Raw genomic sequence first — 25,814 nt, forward strand, 5'->3', positions numbered from 1 at the left:
TAGCAAAGGGTCTGATGACAGGGTAAAGGAGGGAGGGGACTGGGTTGGGGGGGATGAGGTCGTCCAGGAGAAGGACTGTCTCAGATAAAGATATCAGGGCGTGCGGTAGTTATTAAGGAGCTTTTATTGGAGGTCAGTGGGTGGGGCAGAATCAAGACAAGAACCGCATATGGGGGAAGCAAGGTGGGGTCAGGGAGCCTGAAGCAAGAGGGAGGTTACAGTGGAAGTCAGGCGGAGGAGCGGCAGCCTTTAAAGTCTGATGCGAGGCACAGACAAATGGGGCAGTGGGGAAGAGCCTGTCGGGGAGAGCACTCCGAAGTGAACTTGAGCGGCCATATGGAGAGGGAGCGGGTGGGATGCCTGGTGAGTTTAATGCACAGAGGTTTTCCGTGACGATATGATCTACTGTTAGGGTCAGTTCAAGAAATGTAAGGAAAAACCCAACACATTCTTAAAATAATATTATGCTTTTTCCTTTAGTAGATTTGCCACTTACATAGGAAGAGGTACTCGCAAATTTCTGGAAATCATACAAATCCAGGTAAACGTAATAATAATAATAAAGGCCAATATTCAACTTTGGGGTGGAGTGAGGGTCAATAATTTAAAACATTATCGTGCCTAAAATTATTTTCGGATGTTTAAAAGGGAAACCAAGATTGCAAAAAAGAGCTGTATCCTTAATTGTTAAAACATAATAAAAAAATAAGCATGAGTAGATCAGATACTCGGAGAAAACCTGTTTTTGAGGGAGTGTTTGGACATGCAAGTACCTCTAGGCATATCTTCCAATATATTCCTGCCACAAAAGTAGGAAAATAGGTTCTAACCGCATCTGTAGCCTCCTCAGTGACCCCCAGCAGATATATCCCAGGTCAGTTAGCAGCACATGCCTGTTCCTCAGGAAGAGTCATCTTGGTGTAAAAAGCAGGTAAACTTTAAGGTTAAGGCACAATGCCTGTGTGCTGGAGGCAGAGATTAGAGAGCCCATAAACCTTTGCATCATGATACAGAACCTTCTTAAATTCACTGACTTATGCAATGCAGGCTTAAACCAGCGATGGATGAGTGAGATTAAGCATTTATCATCCCTCCTCTGCTAAAGAGGAATGTTTTTAGAGTAATAGAGTCCGTCACGAGATCCAACGTGTGTGCTTTTTGGAGCATGCTTTTGTTATTTTTATATTTTGCATTAACTCCAGAAGGATCTACGTTTTCGTGGGCTTGCAAGGCATGCCGGCCTTTTGTCAATTTTCCAGGTTTTGTCTCCGTCTTTTTGAGGAAAACCAGCTTGTTGCTTTTCAATAACTGCGCAGCGACCTCGAGCGGCCCCTGTCGAGGAGCTCCTTGTCTCTCACCGGTAACAGCATTGGAACAGATGAAATCATCAGAGTGAACCTCGTTAGCGCTGTCAACGCTCAAAAGCCTCCTGCTGCGAGCCTAATCACGGCCCTTCACCAACTTGATGGATTGAGCCAGCCCCTCAGACGTGAACGTGACCCTCACGCACGACATGCTCCTTCACTAGCAACTCTATGGCCCCTGCGCATCTTGCCACCTGGTGGCCCCCACTCTGCTGTGACAACTTTATTGCGAGAACTCTTTTTTTTTAATGTTTACTGTGAACTGGGGCTGGAAGATGCCCTGCACTGAAGTATCTCAAGTGGAGTGAAGAAAAGTAAATACCAAATAACGCAAAAAGATAATTATATATGGTGCAACTGTTTGAAGTTACAAAATTATAGCTTATAAACAGAGGATGGAGTGTCACCCTAAAAGCAAGCTTTCTATGATCTCCATAAGCAGAATATGCCTGTCACAACTTGTCCAAAATGGAGGTGTGTGCATGGTTCTACAACATCCACGCACGTCCTAGCACTGCAAGGTAAAATATGCCCTCAGAGTTGCCACTAGTTGTAGTACAGGGCTGGTGGCTTCATGCAATCCTTCGTTCCAAATCATTTCCTTCCACCAGTTCTCAGTGGATCCACTGCAAGGCTTGAGGGAACTACCCCAACTCTCATTTGGAGAAACTCGGAGTGTTGCAACCTCTTGCTATCAAGAGAGGTCGCGGTCACAAAAACAAAGTTTACAATCCCGGGCGGAAGTCAGGTAGGCCGGGGGCGGGACGTCAAGACACACCGGAAGCCCGGCCGGGCTTCCGTGAGGTGAGAGCCTCGCACGCACAGAAGGATGAGATCGCCGCCGCCTGCAACGAGTCCTCGCCTGGAGACGAGTACCGGTGAGTGGGGGCCTTTGCTGAGCTGCGAGGGCGGGGGGCATGTGTGTGTGCGTGGGGCGGCTGGGGGCTCTGTATGTGTGTGAGCGTGCGTGTGTGTATGTGTCTTGGAGTCTGTGTATGCGTGTGTGATGACTGCGGCGGAGGGGGGGGAGTGTGTGTGAGCGAGCGAGTGTCTGTCTGTGTGTATGCACATGCATTTGTGTATGTGTGGGGATGTGCACGGCGCGGGAATTGCTGTGAATGTGGACGGAGCCGACGTGCGCGTGCACGAGGTCAAATCCACAGGTTAAAGCGCGTGGCACCCTCTTGTCCTAATCCCCCCGAAGTCGATGACTATAGTTGTCGAACTTGGACAGCATCCTACGGATGCTAGTCCAACTCGACCTAAAAAGGTTTGTTTTACTGCATCCTTCACTGTGTACATAGTTCCAGCATTCGCCTTGTAAAACTTCATCTGTTGGCTTTATTCTTCTACTTTTTTTTAAATTACAGTTGTTGACACTATTGTAGTACTTTATAGAAGACACTAGTTAAAATCGTCTACTATTTAATGTAACTACAGTAGCCTCTTTACTTCAGTCTGCGGTGATTACATGTGGTTTTGTGTGCCCGATTCAGGGAAGCTCTGTGCAGTACTTAGGTTCACAAGAGGGCTAGGAACTACAGGTCCTCTGTGGGAGTGCTTTTCCTCTGACCTATGGCACTGTATGGAAATCTTGGTTAACCTACCTTTTGAGGTGCTGCTTTGGAAGTGTGATGTATACTCCAACATATTGGATTGCACCAAAAACGGGGCTGACATGATTTCTAGACTATAGCTGAGCATGCAGCACCTTTCTCAACAATACAATATCAGTTTTACATCTGATTTTTCACGCGAAGGCTTACTGCTTTTTGAGTTATGCAGAAGCATTTTAGAAGGAGAGCCCTGAGAACAATCTGGTAAGATCAGTGTTGACCGTTCTAGAGAGCACATGCAAATATTTGCCATCTGGTGAATCTTTTGCTCTCCCAGAACACAAGATCTACAGTTTCTGACAATCGCCACAGTCGCTTTAAATATCAGACTTTCATAAGCAGGTAGGAAGGAAATTGTCAGTAAGGGCATCATTAAGTATGGCTAGAGTCGAAGTGAGAAATGAGTGACTGCCCCCAAACACTGGTTACATTGTTTGTTTGTTTTCTACTGCTCAAGTCCTCTTTGAATAGGATTACGTATATTTGACATGAAGTTTCATGTGTTGTGACCATCATTAGTACTCTTGATTGCTTCACTCCTTTTGATCTTCCTGGCTGAGTACAGCTTTTTGATGGACTGAATTAGCCTAACGTATAATAAAATCTGTGTTTCACCATTTTGAGATTAAATTGGTCCACTCCCCTTTCAAAAGGAGTTGTCCATGGTCTGCAGAAGTCTTTTACACATACGGACTACAGGATGTTGGTGCCTATAGAAACTTCTGCCTCTGTTGATTACTTTTACTTGTTGCTTAGAGGATTCTCATGAAAATGATTATAGATCTATTAATGATAGGATGATACTTGAGAGCTTAGGTGTACCCATAAGGTATGGTCCAAAGTGGCCAGGTTACAGTATAACCTTCCTGATGCTTAGCCCTCTGTGATCGCTTTAGCCTAGAGTCTTCGAATTGTGCGAAATTTCAGCATAAAAGGCCCAAAAATTCAAATGACCTAAACGGTGTATTCTGAGTTACAGGGTGAAGAGAAAGTTGATGTGTGTGATAAGTAGGAATATCATATTTAACCAAATAAGAAAGGCTTCAAAGGCTCTTTAGCAGTGCCCTTCTGAACCCCGTTCTCAAAGATCTACATTTGAGATTTTCCTTTAAACATACCAACCTACAAGCTACATCTATTGGTTTAAAAATCAACTTAAAGGGATTGGACTCCTTTCTGCTGCTTAAGCCTGAGTGAGGGTTTTCGTATTCCATATTTAATGTAGTATTTGCCCTTTGTATCCCTGCATGTATTGTGAGAATTGTCAGACCTAGAAAGTGGTGGTAATATTAAGATACTGTGAGTAGAGGGTGGCAGCAAATGCAGTCTTTGCTAGGAAATTGAAGTGACCATGCTCGCACCACTTTCTAACCCCATCCATTTCTGGGCAATTCTTCTTGCTTTTTCACCAGCGGGAAATGCCATCATCTACTTGACTGGCCTCTTTCAAACTAAAAACAGGAATAACGCAGATCCACTGACTATACGTTTTCAAGATGGTATTTAACATTGACTGTACAGAAACTCCGTCCCTGATCAGGTATTTTGTGTACAATACACACGTTTGGTACACAGCAGTTTGTATGCACATGGTAAAAAAATATTTTACCCTACATTTAATAATCGTTTTTAGATTACCTGATCTAACACATGCTGCAGCTAACAAAGAGAAATATATTGCTGTTCTAGAACTTGGGACGAATGAGTGATAGAATATGGTTCCACAATTTTATTTACTCTTCTCTCGGATGCTATTGTATCCTCTAAGATAATATTCTAAAACATGAGATGCAAAGAATGATTCTGCATTATCTAAGAAAAATGTAATCCTTACATAATATCTGCACTTTTAAACATCAACAACTGGATTTAGTATTACTGCTTTCAAGGCAAATCTAGAAATTGGTTGCTATCCTCAAACAAGCATTGGCCAAGCCAGTCCGTTTCACCTGAGGAGAGGAGTGTTTAGTTTAAATTGGTGATGGATTTGGTGTTTCCAGAAGCTGTTAGACTATGTGAGCCAGCAGTGTTTGATTCACTTGATCATCATTTTATGGTCGGGCTTCCTGGTTGCCAGAGACCCTTTTGTACAGTACTAGCCTGGTACACTTTTCTTTGCTAAATCTGTTCTAATCATTGTTGCTTACACCTTTACGCATGGCCTTTCAGGAGACTTTTTGGTGGGTCCCTGAGGAGGTTTCTGCTTTTCAATATCTATATGCATCCCCTTACAGCTTTGATCCTTTTTTTGACACACAAGCTTAAATTAATATGCCTTTGGATCAGTTCAACATTTAACAACTTCTCAGCATTACAAACGTGGAAGTCTGTTAATTCCCTCCAGCTTAATGCTGATAAGACCTACTTATTGTTAGTAGGTAACTATCCGTACAGATGGCATAATTCCATTTGATCCTGCTCTCGGGTTCTGGCTTCCCCTACTTCTAAAGTTGTCATTGGGTTAGCTGCCTTGATGAACCACATTCTTTGAAACCTCAGATAAAAGCAGCCTACTCTACTATTAACCGCTTCAATGATCATGACGGAACTGTTCCGTCATGAGCATCGGTTGAGCTGTGCTCATGACGGAACCGTTCCGTCATGACCACGCCCAATTTCCATTAGGGGTCAGCACCCGGCGGTAAATCGTACCGCAAAGATGTGATTAAAGTGTTGCGGTGTGTCCTGAAACCGGTCCTCTCCCAAATAGTTTATATAGGCTACATTATGCATGCTACTTTATTCAGCCTTGTCAAAATCCTCATTAAATTAAGAAACTTAATTGACTTATGGAAGTCAAAGTTGTATGTGAGCTGAGAAAATGTGATCCTGGCTCACAGGCTATGAGCCACCTACACTGGCTGCCTGTTAAGGACAGGGTTGTAGTCAAAGCTTATATATGGTTCACAATTTATATGACTTAAGAGAATCTTTAATTACATGCTTACAACACTACAAATCATCGATGCACCAGTGTTCCAATTTCCAAATATTGTTCACATCACCAGCAAAAAAGAAATCCAGTCTCAAGCAAATCTTTTTCTCATGTTGGGTGTACACTATGGAATAATCTGCATTTGTGCATTAAATCAATCAGTTCTTATTTACCTTACTGGAAAGCACAAAAAATGTGCTTTCTCCCCTTAGCAGTCGCGGCTCTCCTTTTGTAACCCATTGCTGATGGGTCGGCTTTTGGTGGTGTTTTTTGTTTTTTCGTAGCACCATGATTCCCGTTTGGGTGCTCTCTAATCTTCAGTCCATTCCAAGGTATGTTCCCATCTTTTTATTTGATTGCCAAGAATGTTAACCCCTTAACTGCTGGGAATTTTCCTTCCTAGTGCTGAGCCCTTTTTGACTATTTGGGGCAGTTCACGCATAGGGCTCCATCACTTTCTTTCCACATAAGGTATCCACACCAGATTGGGGTCCTTTTTTCCAACATCATATGGTTTCAAAAGGTACCAGGGGTTGTAGATTACCCAAAGGTGATCGGGAATATGGCCAAAATATAGCAAAAGTTTCTGATTTTTGGGAAAAAGAAGGTGAAAATAGGGGTTCTCAAAAATATGTTTTCCCCCTAAAAATGGCATCAACAAAAGGTTTGCTGTACTTCAGTCACCATCTTCCAGATTTCAGGAACATGGAGAGCTAAATCAAAAAACGTAATTTGATGTTCCATAGTTTTTGTATTTTTCAAAGAGATGCCCATTTGTCCTGTTTTTGTGCGTTCATCCTACTTCCAGTTTGTGGTGGAAACCACTAGTGTGTAACCCATGGATGATCCAGGAGAGCTATACATTTCTGAAAAGTAGAACAAATTCTGAGTTTAGCAGGGGGTCATTTATGTGTAGATCGCTCAAGGTTTTCCCAAAGAAACTGTTGAAATAACGAACTATTGGGGATTAGTGGAAAAAAAATGCCATTTGTGACAACATTTTCCGCTGGAATTTTTCTGCCATAATGGCCAATTTACAAAAACTCTATGCCATTACATCCACTAGACTCTTCCGGTCGAGGGGGATACATGGGGTTTGACATTCTCCAAGAACCCAAATTACGCAGAGCCAATAAGTGAGCTATACCGTACAATGGTTTTTCATTTTTCAGTGAGTATAGACCAATTCATATGGTAAAATATGTAGAATGAAAAATAGGTGTCAAGGAAACCTTTGTATTTTTTAAATGGGCACAAAATATGTGGCCCACGAGCAGTGGTTATGTGTCCATCTCTGAATTTGTTGGCACCAAATACCAATGTGATTCACATGACATTTTTCTTAATGTTTTCTTTCTTACACACTGGCTTACATTTTGAAGGCACAAATGCAGTGAAACGCAATTGGTAATAGCAAATGTTATGCTAGTCCACGTTCCCACATGTCTTCTGATAAAAATGGTACCTTACTCGTCTGGGTAAGCATAGTACCCGCAACAGGATATGGCCCGAAACGAGACGTGGAATTTTTTTCCACTCATAACTGACCATTTTGGCTACAGAGGAGAGTGCCTCTTTCGCATTGGTGGTGCGGAGGGTCGTTGAGGTACTAGACCTCACACTGCCTTCAGGAACAGTCAAGACACTCATCTTGGCGGAGGGGCTTCTGCCGGGAGTTGACTCCACCAAGCTGTTACTCCCATTCAATGAAGCCCTTACCGATTCCTACTCCAGGCCTGGTCCAAGCCATGAAGAGGACTCCTGGGCATAGGATAATTGAACGCTGACAGAGCCCCGCCCAAGGCGACCCCAGTTTCCTCATCTAGCACTTCACTCTGGAAGTGGAGGTTTGGCCCAACAAGGTCTGAGTCAACTCGGGTGCATTCCCTATCACTCCACTGGACAGACAATCCAAAATGTTCTCTTCTTCCACCCTGGAGCCAATACTCCCATATCATCTGGTACTCAATTGTGCAATTGCTGCCCTTGGTCTCGGGGGGCCTGTACCATACTCTCTCAAGCAGTTGCTGATGGGAGGGATGAAGCCAACTACACCATCAGATGTGGGCTGGACATGACAGGCTCACTGGGTAGAGCAATTTCATAGTCGGTGGACCTCAAGCCAGGCCTGGTTGAGAACCTGGCTTTTTGGGGGATGTCCCGTCCTCACTCATGGACTTGCCCTTGATGGTTATTCAGAGAGAAGGCGGACTCAGTGTTTCAGTGTTTTAAGTACAACAGAGCTATGGCCAGGTCCTTGGGCGTTTCCATGCCCCTCACCCGTACCAGTCCGCCTTCCGCTCCTTTCGTGGCCACGGAATGAGATTTCAACCACGTTTTTACATGCTCAGCCACCCCAGTCAGAAAATCTCACAATCTTTTCATGGCCGCGGACACGATTCCCACAGACCACGTGGGACAGGTAGCCAGAAGTCGAGCCAGTCCCCCACACCTCCATCCCTGCAGCTTCCAAACCCTTTAGCTTGCCCTTCAACCTTCATGGGTATCCAGTGTGAGGCAGGATACACCATCACCTGCACCACTGGAGGCCAATAACATCTGACTGTTGGGTTTTGCATCTCTTTTAAAGGGGCTACTGCCTCCTTTGTAGCAATCCCTGCACCCATTCCACTTCTTACAACAAGCAGACGATGGACCACCTCTCCTTTCTCTGTCAGGAAGTGTTAGCTCTATTGGGTAAGGGAGCTATAGAGAAGGTGCTGGCATCGGAAGTAGGTTGTGGTTGCTATTCCAGCTACTTTCTGGTGCCCAAGAACAACAGAGGCCTTTGTCCTATTCTAGTGCAAAAACCACAGTTGATGGACAGAATGCAGAACAATGTCATACATTCACCCCAGTACAGAGATCTGGGCCTAAATCCATCGTTTTTTTGCACTCCACACCACCACAGTTCAGACATGGCCATATGCAAATCAGTCTGACCCTGTGCCTCATGGGAACAGTCCAGCCCGAACTGCCAAGCCATGCCTTCCCTGGACCGGAAACAAGCTTCCGAGGACAGGTTTCTGGCATTCCAGCCGAATTCATGCCCGGCTTGCTTGAATCCAGTGGTGTGGAGTGCATGGTACTCACGTCTGAGCATACCCATCCCACTCGGCCTTCTCAGTCTCCTGAAAAAGAAGAAATTTAAGATCTGGCTTGCGCAAGTCCTGTCTGCTCCAGACCTAGGAGACTAGATGTATCGTTGGACCTACAGAAGGTAAATTTTCACATCTCTGTCCCGCCTTCCCATAGGCATTACCTGTGGCTCACAGTTGACCAAGAGCACTTTTAGTTTTCTGTTCGCCCAGTTGGCCTTACCAGCACCCCTTGGGTGTTCACAAAAGTGATGGTGGTGGCTGCAGCTCATCTGTTGTCAGTCTTTCCCCTATCTCGATGATTAGGCAAACCTTCTGCATTCGCTGGGGTACACTAGCAACCCGCCAAAGTCACACGTGCCTCGCCTCTCAGTCGCTCCCTTTCATTTCATCTGAGCTTTTCTGGACTCAGTGCAGTTTCATGCTTCTCCTCCCGAGCAGCAAGTCTAGGATTTTCAGGCTAGGATACTGTTGTTTCAGTGAGACTGACTCAGAGGCTGCTGGGCCTCATGGCCTCTTGCTCGTAGCCCGTGACTCGGGCATAGGATTGCTCTGCATTGGGACCTGAAGTTCCACTGGACACAGCACCAGGGGAAATCTCTTTGGTCCAGATCTCACAGAGAAGTACAAAAGACCTGCAGTAGTGGCTAACAAACTGCGATTGGGTCAGTGACATGCTTCTCTCCCTTCCCCAACCGGAACTAACTGTAGTGACAGATGTGTCACTCCTGTCCTGGGACGACCATCTGGGAGAGGTGGAGATTAGAGAACTCTAGTCTCCAGCGGAATCCATACTACACATCAATCTACTGCAGCTCTGGGCAATCGGATTGGCATTGAAAGCCTTTCATCCTTAAATCAGCGGAAGGCTGGTACAGGTGTTCACGGACAACACCACCGACATGTGGTATTGCAACAAGCACGGCAGCATAGGTTAATAGGACCCTTTGGCGGGAGGCCTCGCGCCTCTTAACTTGTCTGGAGCACTGGGCATATCCCTGGTGGTTCAACACCTTGCGGGCTCTCTGAACGTCATTGCAGATTAATTCTACCATCAATGCCTAGCTTCGCATGAATGGCCTCTCAATCTCGAGGTGGCGCAGGTGTCTTCCAAGAGTGGGGAGAGCCTTAGTTGGATTTCTTTGCCTCCGTCGGAAACGTAAAATGTCAGCAGTAGGTGTCCATCTGACAACACAAGATCCTATTTTTACCTATTTAGACGATGGCTCGTGAAGGGAAGTTCTTTCAAGTCAGCTACAGAATGTACAAAGCACTGTCTGCAACTCCTGAGCATACTAGGCCTTCTTCAAACAAAAACAAATCCTCTCTGTCCTCACAGAAAGATCCAATTTTGGCAGCCATTTCGGGCACAAACCTAAATAAATCGTTCCTATCCAAGGACAGAGTAACATGCCTCACTTCTTTCTCCATGCAATTATAAAATGAAAATTCAATCACCGCTGAATTCTTCAAGTCCTTATAGGAATGACATAATCCTGCATCTTTTTGATCCCATATTGCTGCCTTCGCAAAATGCCGTTCCAAGAAAGACCAGCAGTGGCTGAAAAAGAAGGGTTCATTTGACAATCTAATTAATACAAATAACGCATCAAATGAAGCTGGCACTAACTTTGTGGATTCAGCCTCAAAATATAATCGTCTGCCTGTCTTTCACGGTAGGACTGCATTCTTTTCTTGCAAGAATAAGACGTCCATCAGTAGTGTTATGCACTCGCCAACCAACAAGGATATTACATCAGCAAATAAGGAAGAACAGGTAGCCTACAATTATCCAAAGAAGCGCTGAACATGTATATTGGGCATTACAGCACCATTTTCAAATACCAGCAGAGCATATTCACAAAATAACAAATTCATGGGCTGAGTTTCTCAGCAGAACAACGAACAGCAGCTAAATCAAACCCAACTAGAACGCATATTCAGTCACTAGGGCAAACTAAAACTGGATCGGTTTGCTACCATTTAGAACAAAACCTGCCAGGACTTTGCCAGTAGACCCATCTTTCTAGGGCCGTGGAGTAATGCGTTTTTGATATATTGAAAAGGGACTTGTGCTTCTGCCTTTCCTCTACTTCCTCTGATCCCAAAAGTGTTAATGATGATGATGGAGAGGGAACATTGTTGCCTCATTCTGAAAGCACAATTCTGGCCCAGATAGTATAGGTTCACAGAGCTCATTCTCCTCTTGGAGGAATCTTGGGTTCAGCTGCAGCTGGTTCCGGACCTACTGTCTCTGTGCTATAAACAGATTCTTCAACCGTGTCCACACCCTCTAAATATTTTTGGGCCTGAAAGTAGTTCCATGAAATGCTGTCCAGCACAGTATATAATTGAGGGTCTAGCTAAATTAAAGAAGGCAGTGCTACAAATCTCCTTATCATTGAAGTGACCTCCAATCAAACCGTTAGCAGGGTGATATTAATACAAATGTGTGCACTGTGACAGCCTGTAATATCTGCAAAAGAGCTCCCATTCCTCCACTATGAATTTAGCAAAGTCACATGACGAATGTTGACTTAGCAAGCCCCAGTCTGTTAGTCATAACAGTGTGTGTGAAAACTGGGCTAGAAAAAAAGTGGCCGCAATAGCCAGTGTGTATTCTGTAGAGTATGGGACTGCCGTAGACAGTATGAGAACCATTTCATTTGCAACCTTGTGGTCAAGGAGAGCAGAGGCTGGATTCAGAGTGGAGATGGGTAACAGCTTTTTTTGTTTCACATGTGGGGTATGGGGTGGTGTATGTCTGTTTAAATCTTTCTGTATGCTAGTGTGTGCACTTATGTATGTGGTTTGTAGGTTTCTGACGACGTGCCCCTCCTTGTAAGGCGTTATCTCTTCCTAGAATCCATTCCTGCTGTCGGGAAACACCAAATGTATTTAGAACCTCAAGTATAATTGGTTTATTTCTGGCATAATTATGTATATTTCTGACATAATGGTGGCATTGGAATAATTATGGTAAATTGGTCAATCTTGACATATGCAGGACATCCTTACACTATTCATAGCATAATGTTAGCTATCCTTGGCATATTGTGAGTATACTTGGCATAATTGTCACCATCTATCACATAATCGTGGCCATCCTTATAATATTTTTCATGCATACCGCTATGATAAGAACAGCCAACATGCTGCGTGGGTTCCCGTGATTATGGTGGGTGGCAATGGCACAATTGTGACCCTGACATAATGGTTGGCTTCCAAGAAGTGATCAAGGCCATCTTTGATATAACAGTGTGCATCCTTTGCATGTGATGGTAAAACCTGGGTAGGTGGTGCGGAATCTGTCTGTGTGTACATTTGTACTAAGCAAACGCCAAACTGACATTTAGAGATCATGCATACAATATGATTATTGAGGAAAACATTGAGTTCTGTTCAGAAATAGATTTTCTTTGAGAGTGTGAACCCAAAATGGAAAGTGCATATTTGCTAGAAAATCGTATATTCAGAGAAACTGATCTGCTAATGTTCAATAGCAAAATTATAAAAAATTCAAGCGAGCATACCAGGTTTGATAGTTGTACAGCTTTTAGTATTTCCTTTGCGCCATAGGGCACTTGCTGCTTAGGCTTTTATTTCATTGGCCATGAAGTTGCTATTAATAATCCCATCTGATGCTCCGTGGATATGGTAAGTGTTCTGCAACAATACCTAATTTTAAATATCATCCAGCCAAAACATTGTATCCAGAATATAGACTGCAGCAATATCACGAAGGTGAGTATAAATAATGAAGCTTAGTTGTATATAATTTACGCCATCTATTTTTCTTAAAGATTCATATATAATCAAAGGCATGTAGAGTTTAGTAAAGTAAATCCATAATCATCTATAAACACCTATATGATATTATACTAACATGTATTCTTGATGTGATATTTTAGCATCATTCAGTATTGTAAAATACATCTGGGTGGTCACTACTAGTAATCCTGGCAGGTGTGGTCACTATTGCGATGGTGTTTGATGTGGTCGCGACAGGAACAGGTCAGTCGTTGATGTCTCAAAAGTAGCCCTCATTATAAAAAGGTTGGAGACCACTGTCCTAGACATTCAAGAGACATTATGAGTCGTTCTATCTAAAGCGAGGGCAGCCTCTACCAACAAGACCTAATGGAGCAAAATGGAAATTATATTTCACTTGGTGTACTGAGAATAATCTACAATCTATATTTTCACAGATGGGCCTGATCCTGCTAGACGTAGAAGATACAGTAATTAGTCATTCCTTAGTCAAGGACCATTTGGCTGCCATTTTACTTTTTAGAAGGACTTTGTACGCGTCATCTCTTTTGTCTAATATATTCCTTAAAGAATTCCTTAAGGGTCTATTTAGAGTATTTACACCGAAAGACGTCCTCCACTCTCATGGCAGCTTACTGTTGCCCTTTTCCAATTGAAGAAGAGCCCTTTCAAGCCACTACATAGGGGGAACTGAAATATCTTTCCCGGAAGGTAGGTATTTATTGGTCCTAACCTAGAAGAGTCAGTACAATTATTACATTACAACCAAGTAACCATTACTCCAGTGTCTACTCTGATTTGTATTATCTGTTTGTTTTAAGCTACACTAGGAGTCTTGGTTTCTCGCTTCCTCTCTGTTACTCTTCTAATTGCCAGCTTTAGTGGGGAATTGGTATACGGCAGCACTGGCAAAGATGAGCACTGCTTCTCACATGACTCCGCACTGAACACTAGAAACAGAATGTTTTCTAATGCTCTAGAGCTCATCGGAGGACAGCTGTCAGCAAAACAAATAAAATCCTAGAACCCAAGCAGCAGCAAGCCCAGAGACAGGGGCACAAGGGTAGCGGATACATAGGGACGATGAACACAGGGAAGTATCTAGCACAACATGCATAAGCCACAGTCCTAAAAGAAAGAAGGATGTGGAATGGTGGTGAAGATTACCCTACATAAAACATAACAGAGCAGCACCAGAGATGAGGCACAGGATTAACGCATTAGCCAGACTAGGGTCCAATAGTAGCAACAATCGCCAGCCACGAGACAAGTTGATGATCTGTTTTAGTGAGTGAAGTGCTCACTGATGGTGTATTTGTGCGGAATGCAGGTTGCCGTTTTGATTCTGTTAAGAGTGAGGGCTTGAAACTTTCTTTAAAATGTTGTTTGGAAGGAACTAGCTGCCAAACTGGCTGCCTCGCTCAGCTTGTCTCGCATCAGAAAGGCAGTTGCCTTAGGAATTTTATGGCCGCCTTATAGGTCAAGAGAGCTTGTTCATTCACGCTTCATAAGGGTGGTGACAAACATACAAGCAGTGAAAATCTATGATTAGAGGGTGCTAAACATTACAACGCTGACAAACTGGTGTAATGCGTCAGCACACTATTCAATGTTGGGCAGACTAGAGTGAATAGGAGATGGTGAAGGCCAAACCTAGATGGAGAAGAGGCTTGGATCACTTTTCGCATTAAAGTGGCATCATATCGCCAGTGATGCTTAAGACAGTTGTGACTTTTGTAGCCAGCAACATTAGGCATGCACGAAGATATATGTTGCTAACATAAAACTGTAATTCCAGACTTAATGTTTTGGGATCTAAATTCCTCCACTTACATTAGTGTAAAGTGAAATTCTTCCTCATTCGTGTTTACTGAATGAAATTGGACTGCACCACCTGTTCTGGTTTTTAAGAAGTAGATATACCATCCACTAGTATTTTTTTAACGCAGTAGCGGTTGGAATTGCCCCCTATAGGCTCGATGTCCCTCCACAAAATAAAGTTCACGGTCACTGCCTCTTCCACCGTAATCCAGGTTAATTGTTTGCTGCTGACCATTTTAATCAGAAAAAATGTATGGCTTGTACACATTTGGAACCAAAAAAACAGGAAACTATCCCGTCTACAAGAAGAGGTGAAAGTTGACATGCAAGCACAATCTGCAAGGACAGTGCACTTGTGACCAACTCTTTCAGCAGTCAACCAGTGGCCAACATGGACTGATTTTCTTTGAAGCACTGAATGTTGCCATCCGGAGCCGTTTTTATGAAGGTGCTCAGCATTTTGTCATTCCTATTTCTCTACAGCCAACCTGCACTCTGCTTCTTTCTGCCCTGAAGTTCAGTCCTTACTTTTACCTTGGCATGCGTGTGGACAGTACAATGAGTGCAGTACTTCACCAGACAAACATACCCTGCACAAAATGAACAGACCAAGCCACCGTAGTCTTGTCACAGAGTTCTCCATTTGTAATTCTACTCCATCGGAAGCTGACGTGGGTTAAGTCTTCTCTTGCAGCTGTGACGCAACTACGCAAATGGTGTTGCCTTCTCTTTTTTCAACATGATAGCTCTTAGTTGAAGAAAATATATTCTTCTGTTCAATGTTTTTAGGCATATAATTTTTATTTGTATTGTTATTGCATTTATATAGAGCTTACTGCCCCATACAAGATGTCAAAGCTCTTTTTTGGAGAGCAGCACGCTACTCCGGAACCCATAAAGGATTAGTGTTGAATTGGTATATTGAAATATGAAAGTAATTTCAGTGGTGGATATGCTAGTCAGTTATTTGGATTCAGAAGGATATTGGAGGGATAGAAGAGGGGAAGGAGGGTTGCATTTATATAGCGCCTGTAACCCCTGATGGGCTTTATAGCGCTTTTTTGGCAAGTAGCATGCTACTGCGTAAACCATAAAGGATTAGTGGTGAATTAGTATAGTGAAATATGAAAGTAATTTGAGTTGTGGCTATTGGTCAGTTATTTGGATTGAGAAGGATGGCGAAGGGATAGAAGAGGGAAAAAAGTTTTGCATTTATAAAGTGCTTTGTACCCTCACCGGGTTTTGAAGCGTTTTTTTGGCAAGTAGCACACTACTCTGGAACCCATAAAGGATTAGTGGTGAGTTAGTATAGTGAAATATGAAGGTAATTTGAGTGGTGGATATTAGTCAGTTATTTGGATTGAGAAGCGTAGCGGAGGGATAAAGAGGGAAAAAGTTCGCATTTATATATCACTTGTTACTCCTGATGAGGTGTTGAAGCTTTTTTTCTGAGAGTAGCAGTTACTCTGGAACCTATAAGGGGTTAGTTTAGTGAAATATGAGTGGACATGTTATTCTGTTATTTGGATTTAAAAAGATAGTGGCGGGACAGAAGAGGGTAGGATTTAGACTTTTTGTTTTCTTTGTTTTGGAGGTCATAACAGTAGGAGGCGGCTTGGGATGAGTAAAAGGGATGTGGAAGGGAAGTGTCAGAGGGATGGGTATAGGGGGATGGGTGTAGTAAAAGAGGTATGAGATGATGCAAGGAGGACTAGAGTAGGGAAGATTCTTGAAAGGGTTATTTTGGTAGTCATAGAAGTGGTATGGGGTTTGGGGTGAATGAGAGAGTGGAGGTAGAGAATATATTGATAGAGGTATTCGGTGAGAAGTAGGGTAGTCCATTTGAAAGCGTAGTAGAAAGAGGTTTAAGTATGCCCTAGTGTCCAAACATTATTTGATGTACCTGTTCAGTGCACACGGTTAGTGCAGCGCATGCAGACGTGGCAAACATCCAGTTATAACGTTTCTCTTTGGCCGTGGGGAATGTTGGATAAACTAATAAAGCCAGAAGTTCATCAATCCTCCAAGCAGAAGTAGTCCTTACAAAACTTTTTTTACAGTAAGCAGTTCAACTGGGCATCTGTGAATCCGCTTGAACGGGTATGCCATCAAGAAAATTAGCACTGGGTTCAAATCCCTCTAGGGCTCAATAAATAGTGGTGGGAGAGAGAACAAGTAAAGCAAGCCTTTCAGAAAGCATGCCTTCAGTGGCAAGTTAAACAAGGAAAGCTGATCAGGAAGGCACATAAATGCCGACCAACCTGATAGAAAGACTAGAAAGACTAACTGTGGCCACTGCCAGGCTTTACTGTGCAAGGGACAATGCAAACATCAAGGCATCTGAAATATGAGATGTAAATGGATTATTGACTTGTGACTCGCCCAACTCTACGCTTGTTCCAGAGGCCTGTGGAGACCGATTTCGTTTGCAGGCTTCCTGGCCACCAGGACGTTGTCTGTGATTTCATCTGGAAGATTAGGAATGCATCTGAATCTGAACCAATCCTTTCCTTCAAGTGTATAAAAGTTTGGCACCTGGGAAGATGCTCAGATAATGGTTCAACACTGAAAAGAGCCTTGACTCTCTTTTGCTAGCCAAATATTTCTCCTACTGGCTCTGTAGTTGGTGCAGGGGTTGGCTCATTGAGAGACACCCCCCACCCGTCTTGAAGTCCGTGCCAATGAGGGCACGAAACGAACAGTGTTCAGTGCCTTAGTCAGTTGTGGCCTTGAAGGCAGAGCAATGAGAGGCGTAGAGGTGGGAGCTTCCAGATTCGCCAATTTCACAGGAATGGACCTCCTAGCCTCTAGGAAGATTGTAGCAGGGCTGTCCTGAAAAGATTCCACATTGCTAGCCTGAAGGTGACCGGGGAAAGTTCACTCTCTACTTTTTAGGTGAAGGGAGTTCACTGAACTTTAAACAGAAGTCTAGTGTCAGCAAACCATGTCAGGACTCCAACCAGTCCCAGAAATGGGACATCTTCCTCCGGGAAAAGGAGGACTTCTCCCTCCTATGAGGACTTTTGTGGGAAAATCACTTATGAGAATGTTCCCTTGAAGGTGACTTTCTTTGGGCTAGGGAGTCTGCTAATAGGGTCTTCCTGAATGCGTAACATAATTTGGCCTCCTGTCCCAATGATTTTTGGGCAAATAGAGGTGCAACAGTCGCAGACCCCAGCTCAAACCAGCATAGCACACATGTAGTTTCAAAGGATATTGTCTTGTGGTAACACCTGCAATTGAGGCTCTTTGAAGAGGCATTTGACCCAGTGACTGTCAAAAAATAATAATTTAATCAGTGAGACACCAGGAGAAAGTTTTGGACTGAACACTATGAGGAGCAGAAAAAAGGGACTGAAATCCTCGCGCTGATGAGCTTCTAATATAATCAGTTGACATAATATCTGGAAGAGGAGTTGCGCTGGAGCGGTGTGGCACCACCTGATGCTACAGTTGTTATCATTGAGCTGTCAATCTGAAGCTTAGGAGAGCATTCAATATGGCAAAGAATTTGTAATCAGGAACTAGGAACAAGAAAAAAGGAATAACGTGATTCTTTTACGATGACTCACCAACAGGGGTTTGGGGGTATTGTGTAGGACTGGGTAAGCTTGATCCTACAAGGCAGTCGGTGCCCTTTAATTTTACTTATAAATTAGTCAAGCAAGGGGTGCCACAGGGTTACTTGCTGAGCCCTAATCTATTTAACGTTTTTATGTCCCCATCGGCTGTGCTGGTGGAATTGTCTTGATTATTTCTTAACTAATTAAACCAAGCTGCTCTTTGCCTTTGAAGTGGCCTCCTCATCAGTGGACAAGTCTTTTAAGATTGCTAAAGGCGGTTTTCGGCTGGATGCATAGCAGCCAGCTGAAATGTAAATCTGATAAAAACAGAAATTATTTTTGCGCCTCATACCAACAGTTGGTGGGAAGTGGCCTGACCTTCCTCACTGCCCCACCCCCTACCCGAGTTGCAATTCATAGTAACCGCAGATTTAAAAAAAGGTTGGCACCTGTCTTGAGTTGCTTCAGACCCTCAAGACATTTCTATGCATGTTACCACGAAGTGCAAAGAGACGCTGTCAACGCGTTGGTTGCATCTTGGCTGAACTATGCTAATGCCCTTTATCTTGGGGTGCTACGTCTGCTCCAGGTTGTCCAGAATGTATTTGAAAAGTTTTATATAGAGCTGGCTAGACCCAGAGGTATCCGAGCGCTTTACATGAGGAAGGACAATTGTTTTCAAAGCATAGTTACAAACCTACATCAGTTACTGGAGTGTAGTTACATGTGATACATGAGTTACAGAAGCAATTCCCAGTCCTATGCTATATATGACTCCCTTATCGCTGTGGACTCTGTCAGAGGAGTCTCTCAGACTCCAGGGCATAAGCGCTGGATCCCTCCCCAACAAAGGGAGAAGGAATGATTTGCCATGGGGCATATTCATGGAGGTATCAGAGCGCTTTACATGAGGAACAGAGATACAGGTTACAAGTTACATTTGTTCCAAGAGCAAAATCAAACCGGTAAAAGGAAAGCAGCTACGGAAATTTGTCAGGGGAGGGGGGCGGGATGGGAGAAAAAACAGGGAGACGGGGAGAAATTGTGCCCAATGTCCAGCTGTGTAGGTGACGGCCGGGGGATGAACCAGGGCCGATCTCCTCTATAGCTGAACCGAGCAACTCCACCGGGCATCGGACATAGTGCTCGGAAGCCGCTGTCAGGATAATGATCAGTTGCAATTGGAGAATGTCATAATAAAGCGGGGGAGTTGGAAAGATGAGAAACCACAATCCGAACAAAATCCAGACGCCAACTTGAGGTCCTGCACTGTCCTGAGAGGGCTAAGGAATATTTCGGCTTAGAATAAAGTGTGTAAACAGTTTTAGCTACAGCCCGTGCCACTGCTCCCCTTATTTTGAGTCTTCCCAGACTGACTTCAATCTCCACTCTTCTAAGATCTCTCCACCGGCTGCTCATGAAAAGTGGATTATTTTTAAATATCTAATCTTGGTTTACTGGGCACGTTTCCGGGCTAGCCTTCGCAGTCAGATGTTCACCTTACTGCACTCAGATCTCCGCGGTCAGCGTTGGCAGCATTGCCTCAAATTAAGCATATGAGAGGGGAAGGAAAGTCTTCTACTAAGGCTTGGAACTCTGGGCCCTTTCGTCGGACAGAGCTTTTCACAGGAAACTAAGAACTTGACGCTTTTCCTCTGTTTAATGTCAGTATTTCACTCAAAAACGGCTAGCGATTGATGAAGTGAGTCTCTGAGCAAGTGTGACAACCGTTCACCCTCATCCTCCAGACATTTGAAAATATTTCACCAGTAGAACTCTCCAGGGTAGGTGACAAAATAATATAGCTGGTTTAAAATGGAGTAATTAGTATGCAAAGTGTAAAATGGGAAAATCTAGATTAAATAAATCTAAGAATTGAGAGCTAATCATAAAAGTTGTTTAATAACACGTAACCTGTCAACAAAAATGTAATGTCAATATCTCAAATACTTTTCTCCTTCTAAATGACAGCCAGATGGTCTTCCTGTGACTGCAGAATATTGCACACTTTTTCAACTTGGCAAAACGTTTAGAAAATGAGTTTCTCTGTAAAACTAGGAGAAATGCCACTATTCCAAGACGGCAGCCTGATTGCCGCCACATTAGTGAAGCTTTTCCCTGGGATACATTTAAAGAATTTTGCAGCAAAAGAGAGTGAATGTCAGACGAAAAATCCACTCGCAGTGCATGATCTCCTCAATTGCTTGTCTAACATCACATTTACAGAGCTTGCATGCCCTTCACAAGGTTGGCATACGGGCTAGCATCTGATTAGAGCATAGATCAGCCAGGTGTGTTATGCTGACGGCTCACCCATCGCAGCCCTTAGTGCCTAAGATCAAGGGCTGTGCTTCCAAATTAAAGCTTGTTAACTTTATCGGTGTAGTTATTTTAACAAGTTGAGCGTGGCTGAAAAGAGAAGCCGTTTTCTGTAGGTGGGCTACATTGTGTCCCATTCTCCAATGTCCGTTTTGTGTGCTAGTCCTGTATGTCGGCAAAATGCGCTGGGATGGTCCCAGAATCTTTGGGGGCAACCCAGCAAATTAGTGCCTGGAGGGGACGCAGCCCAATCAACCATTGACTGAAGAGGGCTAACCCAAAACCCATTTCTTTGTATGTATGTAATTTGTGTTTCGTGTGTATAATAGTGACAGAAGGTCATTGCAGAGAGGTAACGTGTCTGTAGTGAGATCAGAACTACCACAATGAGTAGTTGTAGTCCTTCCTCTGGCCACTGTATTATGATGAGCTGAATAATTACTTCAATCTCCCCATATGTTTCGTTTTATGATTACAAAACTGTGATGATATAGTGTGTGTGCTGCACTATGTTCTTCATGTGCTCCACTAAGGCAATGTGATTTTTTTTTTTATCCCAGTAACTTACAGGCACCTTTTCTTTGTTGTTTTTTAATTTACATACATAATACCTTTCTGCCTCTATCTCTTATGATTGAAGCATACTTGGCATTTAAAATGATATAAAGGGGACTGGTCTTTCCCGGCCTTGGGCCACACCCCACCCCTGGAGCCCAGTCCGTGACCACCACTGTGGCCCAGAGCTCGAAAACTGCAGCCATCCCCATAGTAAGAAAGAAGAAATTTGGATTCCTTTCGGTGTACTTTTTTACATATGGGTTATCACATGACTGCAGATGGCTAAGATGAGTTTTGTTCAGTGTTTCTGCTTTATCATTGTCTTTAATGGCTTACTGAGACTCGTGGCTACTGTGTGACGTCACTTTTATGCAGTTATACAAAATCTGTGAACACTCTAGTTATGCTAGTGTCGCCTGCACGGTGAGGGATTAAAGGGTGGGGTATTGGTACAGACATTTGTTAGGCACCCACTTACTGAATGGGACAACACCCTTTATTCTCATGTTTAGAATAAAGAATTCCTGTCTCTGTATTTGATTTCCAGCCCTAGAACCTTTTGTCGGGCACTGACACGGTCATTCATAATTTGGAATATGAATATTTTTGCACCTCTCAAGAACATAAGTAGAACATTTTCAATAATCTAGTGTTTTGCAAAGTGTGGGTATCCTGTACAAACGCAATATCGTTCTGGTTCCATATGCATAGTTGTTTTGTGTAACTAATTGCCGGTTCATAATAATGATTACATCATTTTATAATTGCAGGTCTGCAACAGCGTTTTCAACAGTTGGGACCAGTTTAAGGATCATTTAGTATTGCACACAGGAGATAAACCCAACCATTGTACATTGTGTGACTTGTGGTTCATGCAAGGAAGTGAGCTGAGAAGGCATCTTCGGGACACACATAATATTTCACAGAGAATAGTGACTGAGTTGATTCTTCCAGTAGAAGCAGTGGAAAATGAACAATTGACGTCAATGACTTTTGTGGAGCAGGTGGAGCAGGTCCATATGGTGCCTGTTGAACAAGTGATACAAGTGCAAGTGGACGCAGCACAATTGACTATTGATCATTTACATCAGGAACTGTTGGAGGACGGCGAATTGAAGGACGAACAATTGGAGGATCTGCAGGACCAGGTAGACATGGGCCATTTGGAGGTGGAACACTTAGAAATAGACCCTGGCTCAGAGGTGCACATGGAAGAGCTGCACGTAGATCATATGAACCACATACATATGGAAGAGGTACAGACAGAAATTTTGGAGGAAGCAGATCTAGAGGTAGAAGAACTGGAAGGGAGCGAGTCGGACCTACAAGTTGTAGATGAAAATGGGGAGCATCCCGAAGTAGACAATGGGCATGCGGACAGTTTGAGAGTAAGACATATAGAAGAAACAGAAACCATGGATGGCTAGGACAAATAACTGCATGTGGCAGTTGTGGAATAAAATACCAAATGTGTTCTTGAATAACAATGTTGGGTCTTACACTGACATTGGTTAGCTCATGAGTACCTGTCCTCGGGGTGGAAACTGGACTGGACAAGTGGACCAAAGCCAGGACATTTCAAAAGCTTTTCAGACGGTGTAAAGCCACATATTGTCACCTCTTTTATATTTTGTCCTGTTGCAGCAGCTGTAACTAGAAATGGACATATCTGCCATGAAGTCGCACAGTTTCAGATAGGTTGTATCTGTTTGCATCAAAATTAAGATTTAAGTATGTTTTTGAATGACATTTTAATTTTAAGAATATTGTTCTTTTGCACATCCAAACACCCTTTCTTATACATGAAAAGCTCAAGTGCAACCATGCAAATTAAGCATTTTATGAATGCTTGCACTGAAAGTCTGTTGTACTACTAGACGATTGCTTCACCTTTGTGCCGCCAGGACCCAAGTTGTGCTTTCTCTATCAACATGGTTGAACTGTATGCCTATATAGACACACAATTCGGTTTCAGCAGCAGAGCTGTGTTAAGATAAACATATTTAATGAACAATGGGTCTGGAATGCCTTCACTCACTTCAAACTTCAGAATGTCCAAATTGTTGTAGAGAAATGCAATATTTCTGTGTGGACGTAACAGCAGGAAACATGTGCCTTGTTGGAAAGTGCAATGAACTTCAGAGAAAAGCATTTTGTATATGTAGGATTTAGTCAGAAGTAACTCTCAATAAGCAAATGGGGCGCATGCCACACAGTGACCAGTGTTACTATTTTATTATGAAAGGGATTTATTGAAAAATAGATTATTCCTGTAATTAGTACCGATATGAAAAAGGTTTTTTTGTGGGCATTTTGCCACTCCAATAGTTTTTTTACACTTTGGGAAGAAGTAGCCTAATTTAAAAATTAATGTATTATATTATGATGTGGGTTAAGATGTGTATATATAGATATATATAAGAATCATCAAGATGTTTCAGATTATTTTTTTACTACCCACCTCTCCTCTACTTTAAAAAAAAACTTGAAAATATAAATCTAGAAATACTAAACTGTGGACATAAAGTTAGGAGTGTACATATTTTATTCGGTATTACTGGACAATAAAACAATATGAAGCACAGAATATTGATTATTTGAGCTTCTTTGAAGAGGACTAAACCATACCTCTAGGTAGCATAGTATAGGTATTATATTAGATCTGCCTTGCATATTAAGTACATTTGACTAGGAGTCTGTACATCTTTAGGAAGCACATCTGCAATACTCCTATAATCTGTTTTTTTATAGTTCTTTTCAAGCTCTGAATATGCATCATATTCTAGCACAGAAGAACCCTTTCAAAAGAGTCACCGAAAATATGGATGGGATGACATCAGTTCCTGTAGGTTTGTCTTTAAAAACTATCCACATCTTCAAAGGATCTTCATTCTGGTTTTCAAACCCAGCGTGAGTCTAGAATTCAGGTCAAGCACCTGCCTTGAGAGAGCAGAGCGCCAAGCCACCAACCGTCTCCAAAAAGGCCTCAATAGTCAACCACTGTGTCCAAGCCTACTCATTCTCGAAAGCCCATGTTGGCTCCAGAGAGGCCTTAACACCTTGAGCATTGAAACCGAGAAACACAATTTCGGCACAGACCAGGAAAATCTAATTGTATTTCAATGTAAGTAAATTGAATGCAAATCATCTGTGCTCTGTCTGCAGATATTTTGTGACTAGTGGATTGAGCTGTGGAGTCTTACCTTATTTCATGTACACCTAAAAAGTGATATTAGAAAAAGGTTCAATTAAGTTAGTGAATTTATAGCAAAGCTTTAACCACCCCAATAAGGTGGGCAATCTACTGATGTAGGCCACCATCACAAGCAAGCCCTCCATTAGCTGCAGTCCACAGACTTTTAGACATGGGAGTAGGAAACTTAACATCTCATTTTAGCTTTACCCCTTTACTAGAAGATTGTGGTATTAAATATTGTAATACAAACATGGCCCCCCCCCCCCAAAAAAAAAACCCTCATTTTCGTAGTAAAGGTTGTCCTGTGGGCCTCACACACTCAGGCTAGTTGTTGCATAGTAAGCAAGCTGGAAAATAACCACCAGAAAATGTGGGTTTAAATCGCGGCCTCCCCATGTGGCCTAACTATGTCCTCTTGGGAAATAATATTTTTAATGTATTCCTCTGCTCACATTTAAGAAAACTGAGCTGAAACCCTGCAGATTTTTTTTTTATCCCAGTAACTTACAGGCACCTTTTCTTTGTGCCTGTACTGCTCACTAAAATGTGCCACTGTGAGAAAGTCACAGAATTTGAAACAAGCATTCCGCATTGGAATCTTGGTTTTTCTCTTTGACCAAATTGTTTGACCTTTGTTTCTCTTCCTCCCATTTTGTGAGAACTTTGAAACTGGTTCTACACAGGAAATTGATGCTAAAGATTTTATTTGGAAAACTTTCAATGCACGGCTTTAATTCATACTTGTATGTTTCAGTCATAATTATGTAGTTTAATGTGGGCTAATTGAAAGGTAATCATAACTACCTACCTACACCACCACTGTCTCTGATTAACCCCTGAACTGCTGGGCCTTCTTTCTACCTCCCCCCACTGCTGAGCCCTTTTTTGGCTATTTGGGGTAGCTTACGCTTAGGCCCCTGTATCTTTTTATCCACGTTAAATTTGCGTCCTTTTCTTCCAACATCCTGAGGATTCTAAAGGTACCCAGGGTTTCTGGATTTCCCTGGAGGGGACCCAGAAATTAGCCGAAATGCAGCTAAATTTGGGGGGTTTGGAGAAAAAGTGGAAAAAAGTGCTGAAGAAGAAAGCGTCTGTATTTTTTCCCTGCAAATGGTATCAATAAAGCATTTGCAGTGATAAAATGACCATTTTTCCAGCTTTCAGGAACAGGCAGACTTTTGTTTGAAAACCAACATTTTCTACACCGTTTTCTCATTTTAGTGGGACATAGCCTATTTTTCGGGGTTTTTTTTTTTGTGCTTTCACCCTTCTTTCAGTTAGTGCTAGAAATTGATGTAAAGCCAATAATGCATCCCAGAAAGCTATAAATTTCCTAAATGTAGACAACATTCTGAATTCAGCCAGGGATCATTTGTTTAGACCCTTAAAGGTTTTCCTATAGAAAGTAACAGTTCAAATTAAAACATACTGAAAATAAGTTGAAAAAACTGCTATTTGTGTCTGCATTTTCACCTGTGACTTCTTCTAAGTATGACAGATTTGTACAAGCAATATACCTTTATGTGCACTGGAGCCTTATGGTTGCAGGGGTATATACGACTTTTAAGTTCAC

General features: G+C 42.8%; 1 protein-coding gene across 2 annotated transcripts in view; it reads left to right on the forward strand.

The window, feature by feature from the left end:
- Positions 1 to 23,629, forward strand: part of ZBTB35 (zinc finger and BTB domain containing 35) — a 169,951-nt gene extending 146,322 nt beyond the window's left edge. For both annotated transcript variants that reach the window (XM_086960600.1, XM_086960599.1), the window contains one exon: positions 21,816 to 23,629. In XM_086960600.1, the coding sequence (XP_086816726.1) occupies positions 21,816 to 22,472 (657 nt within the window). In that variant the 3' untranslated portion in view covers positions 22,473 to 23,629. The remainder of the gene's footprint in view (positions 1 to 21,815) is intronic.
- The last annotated feature ends 2,185 nt before the right edge of the window (positions 23,630 to 25,814 follow it).

This window comes from Lissotriton vulgaris, chromosome 3_1 (genome assembly GCF_964263255.1).
Source record: "Lissotriton vulgaris chromosome 3_1, aLisVul1.2, whole genome shotgun sequence".
Classification (NCBI taxonomy): domain Eukaryota; kingdom Metazoa; phylum Chordata; class Amphibia; order Caudata; family Salamandridae; genus Lissotriton; species Lissotriton vulgaris.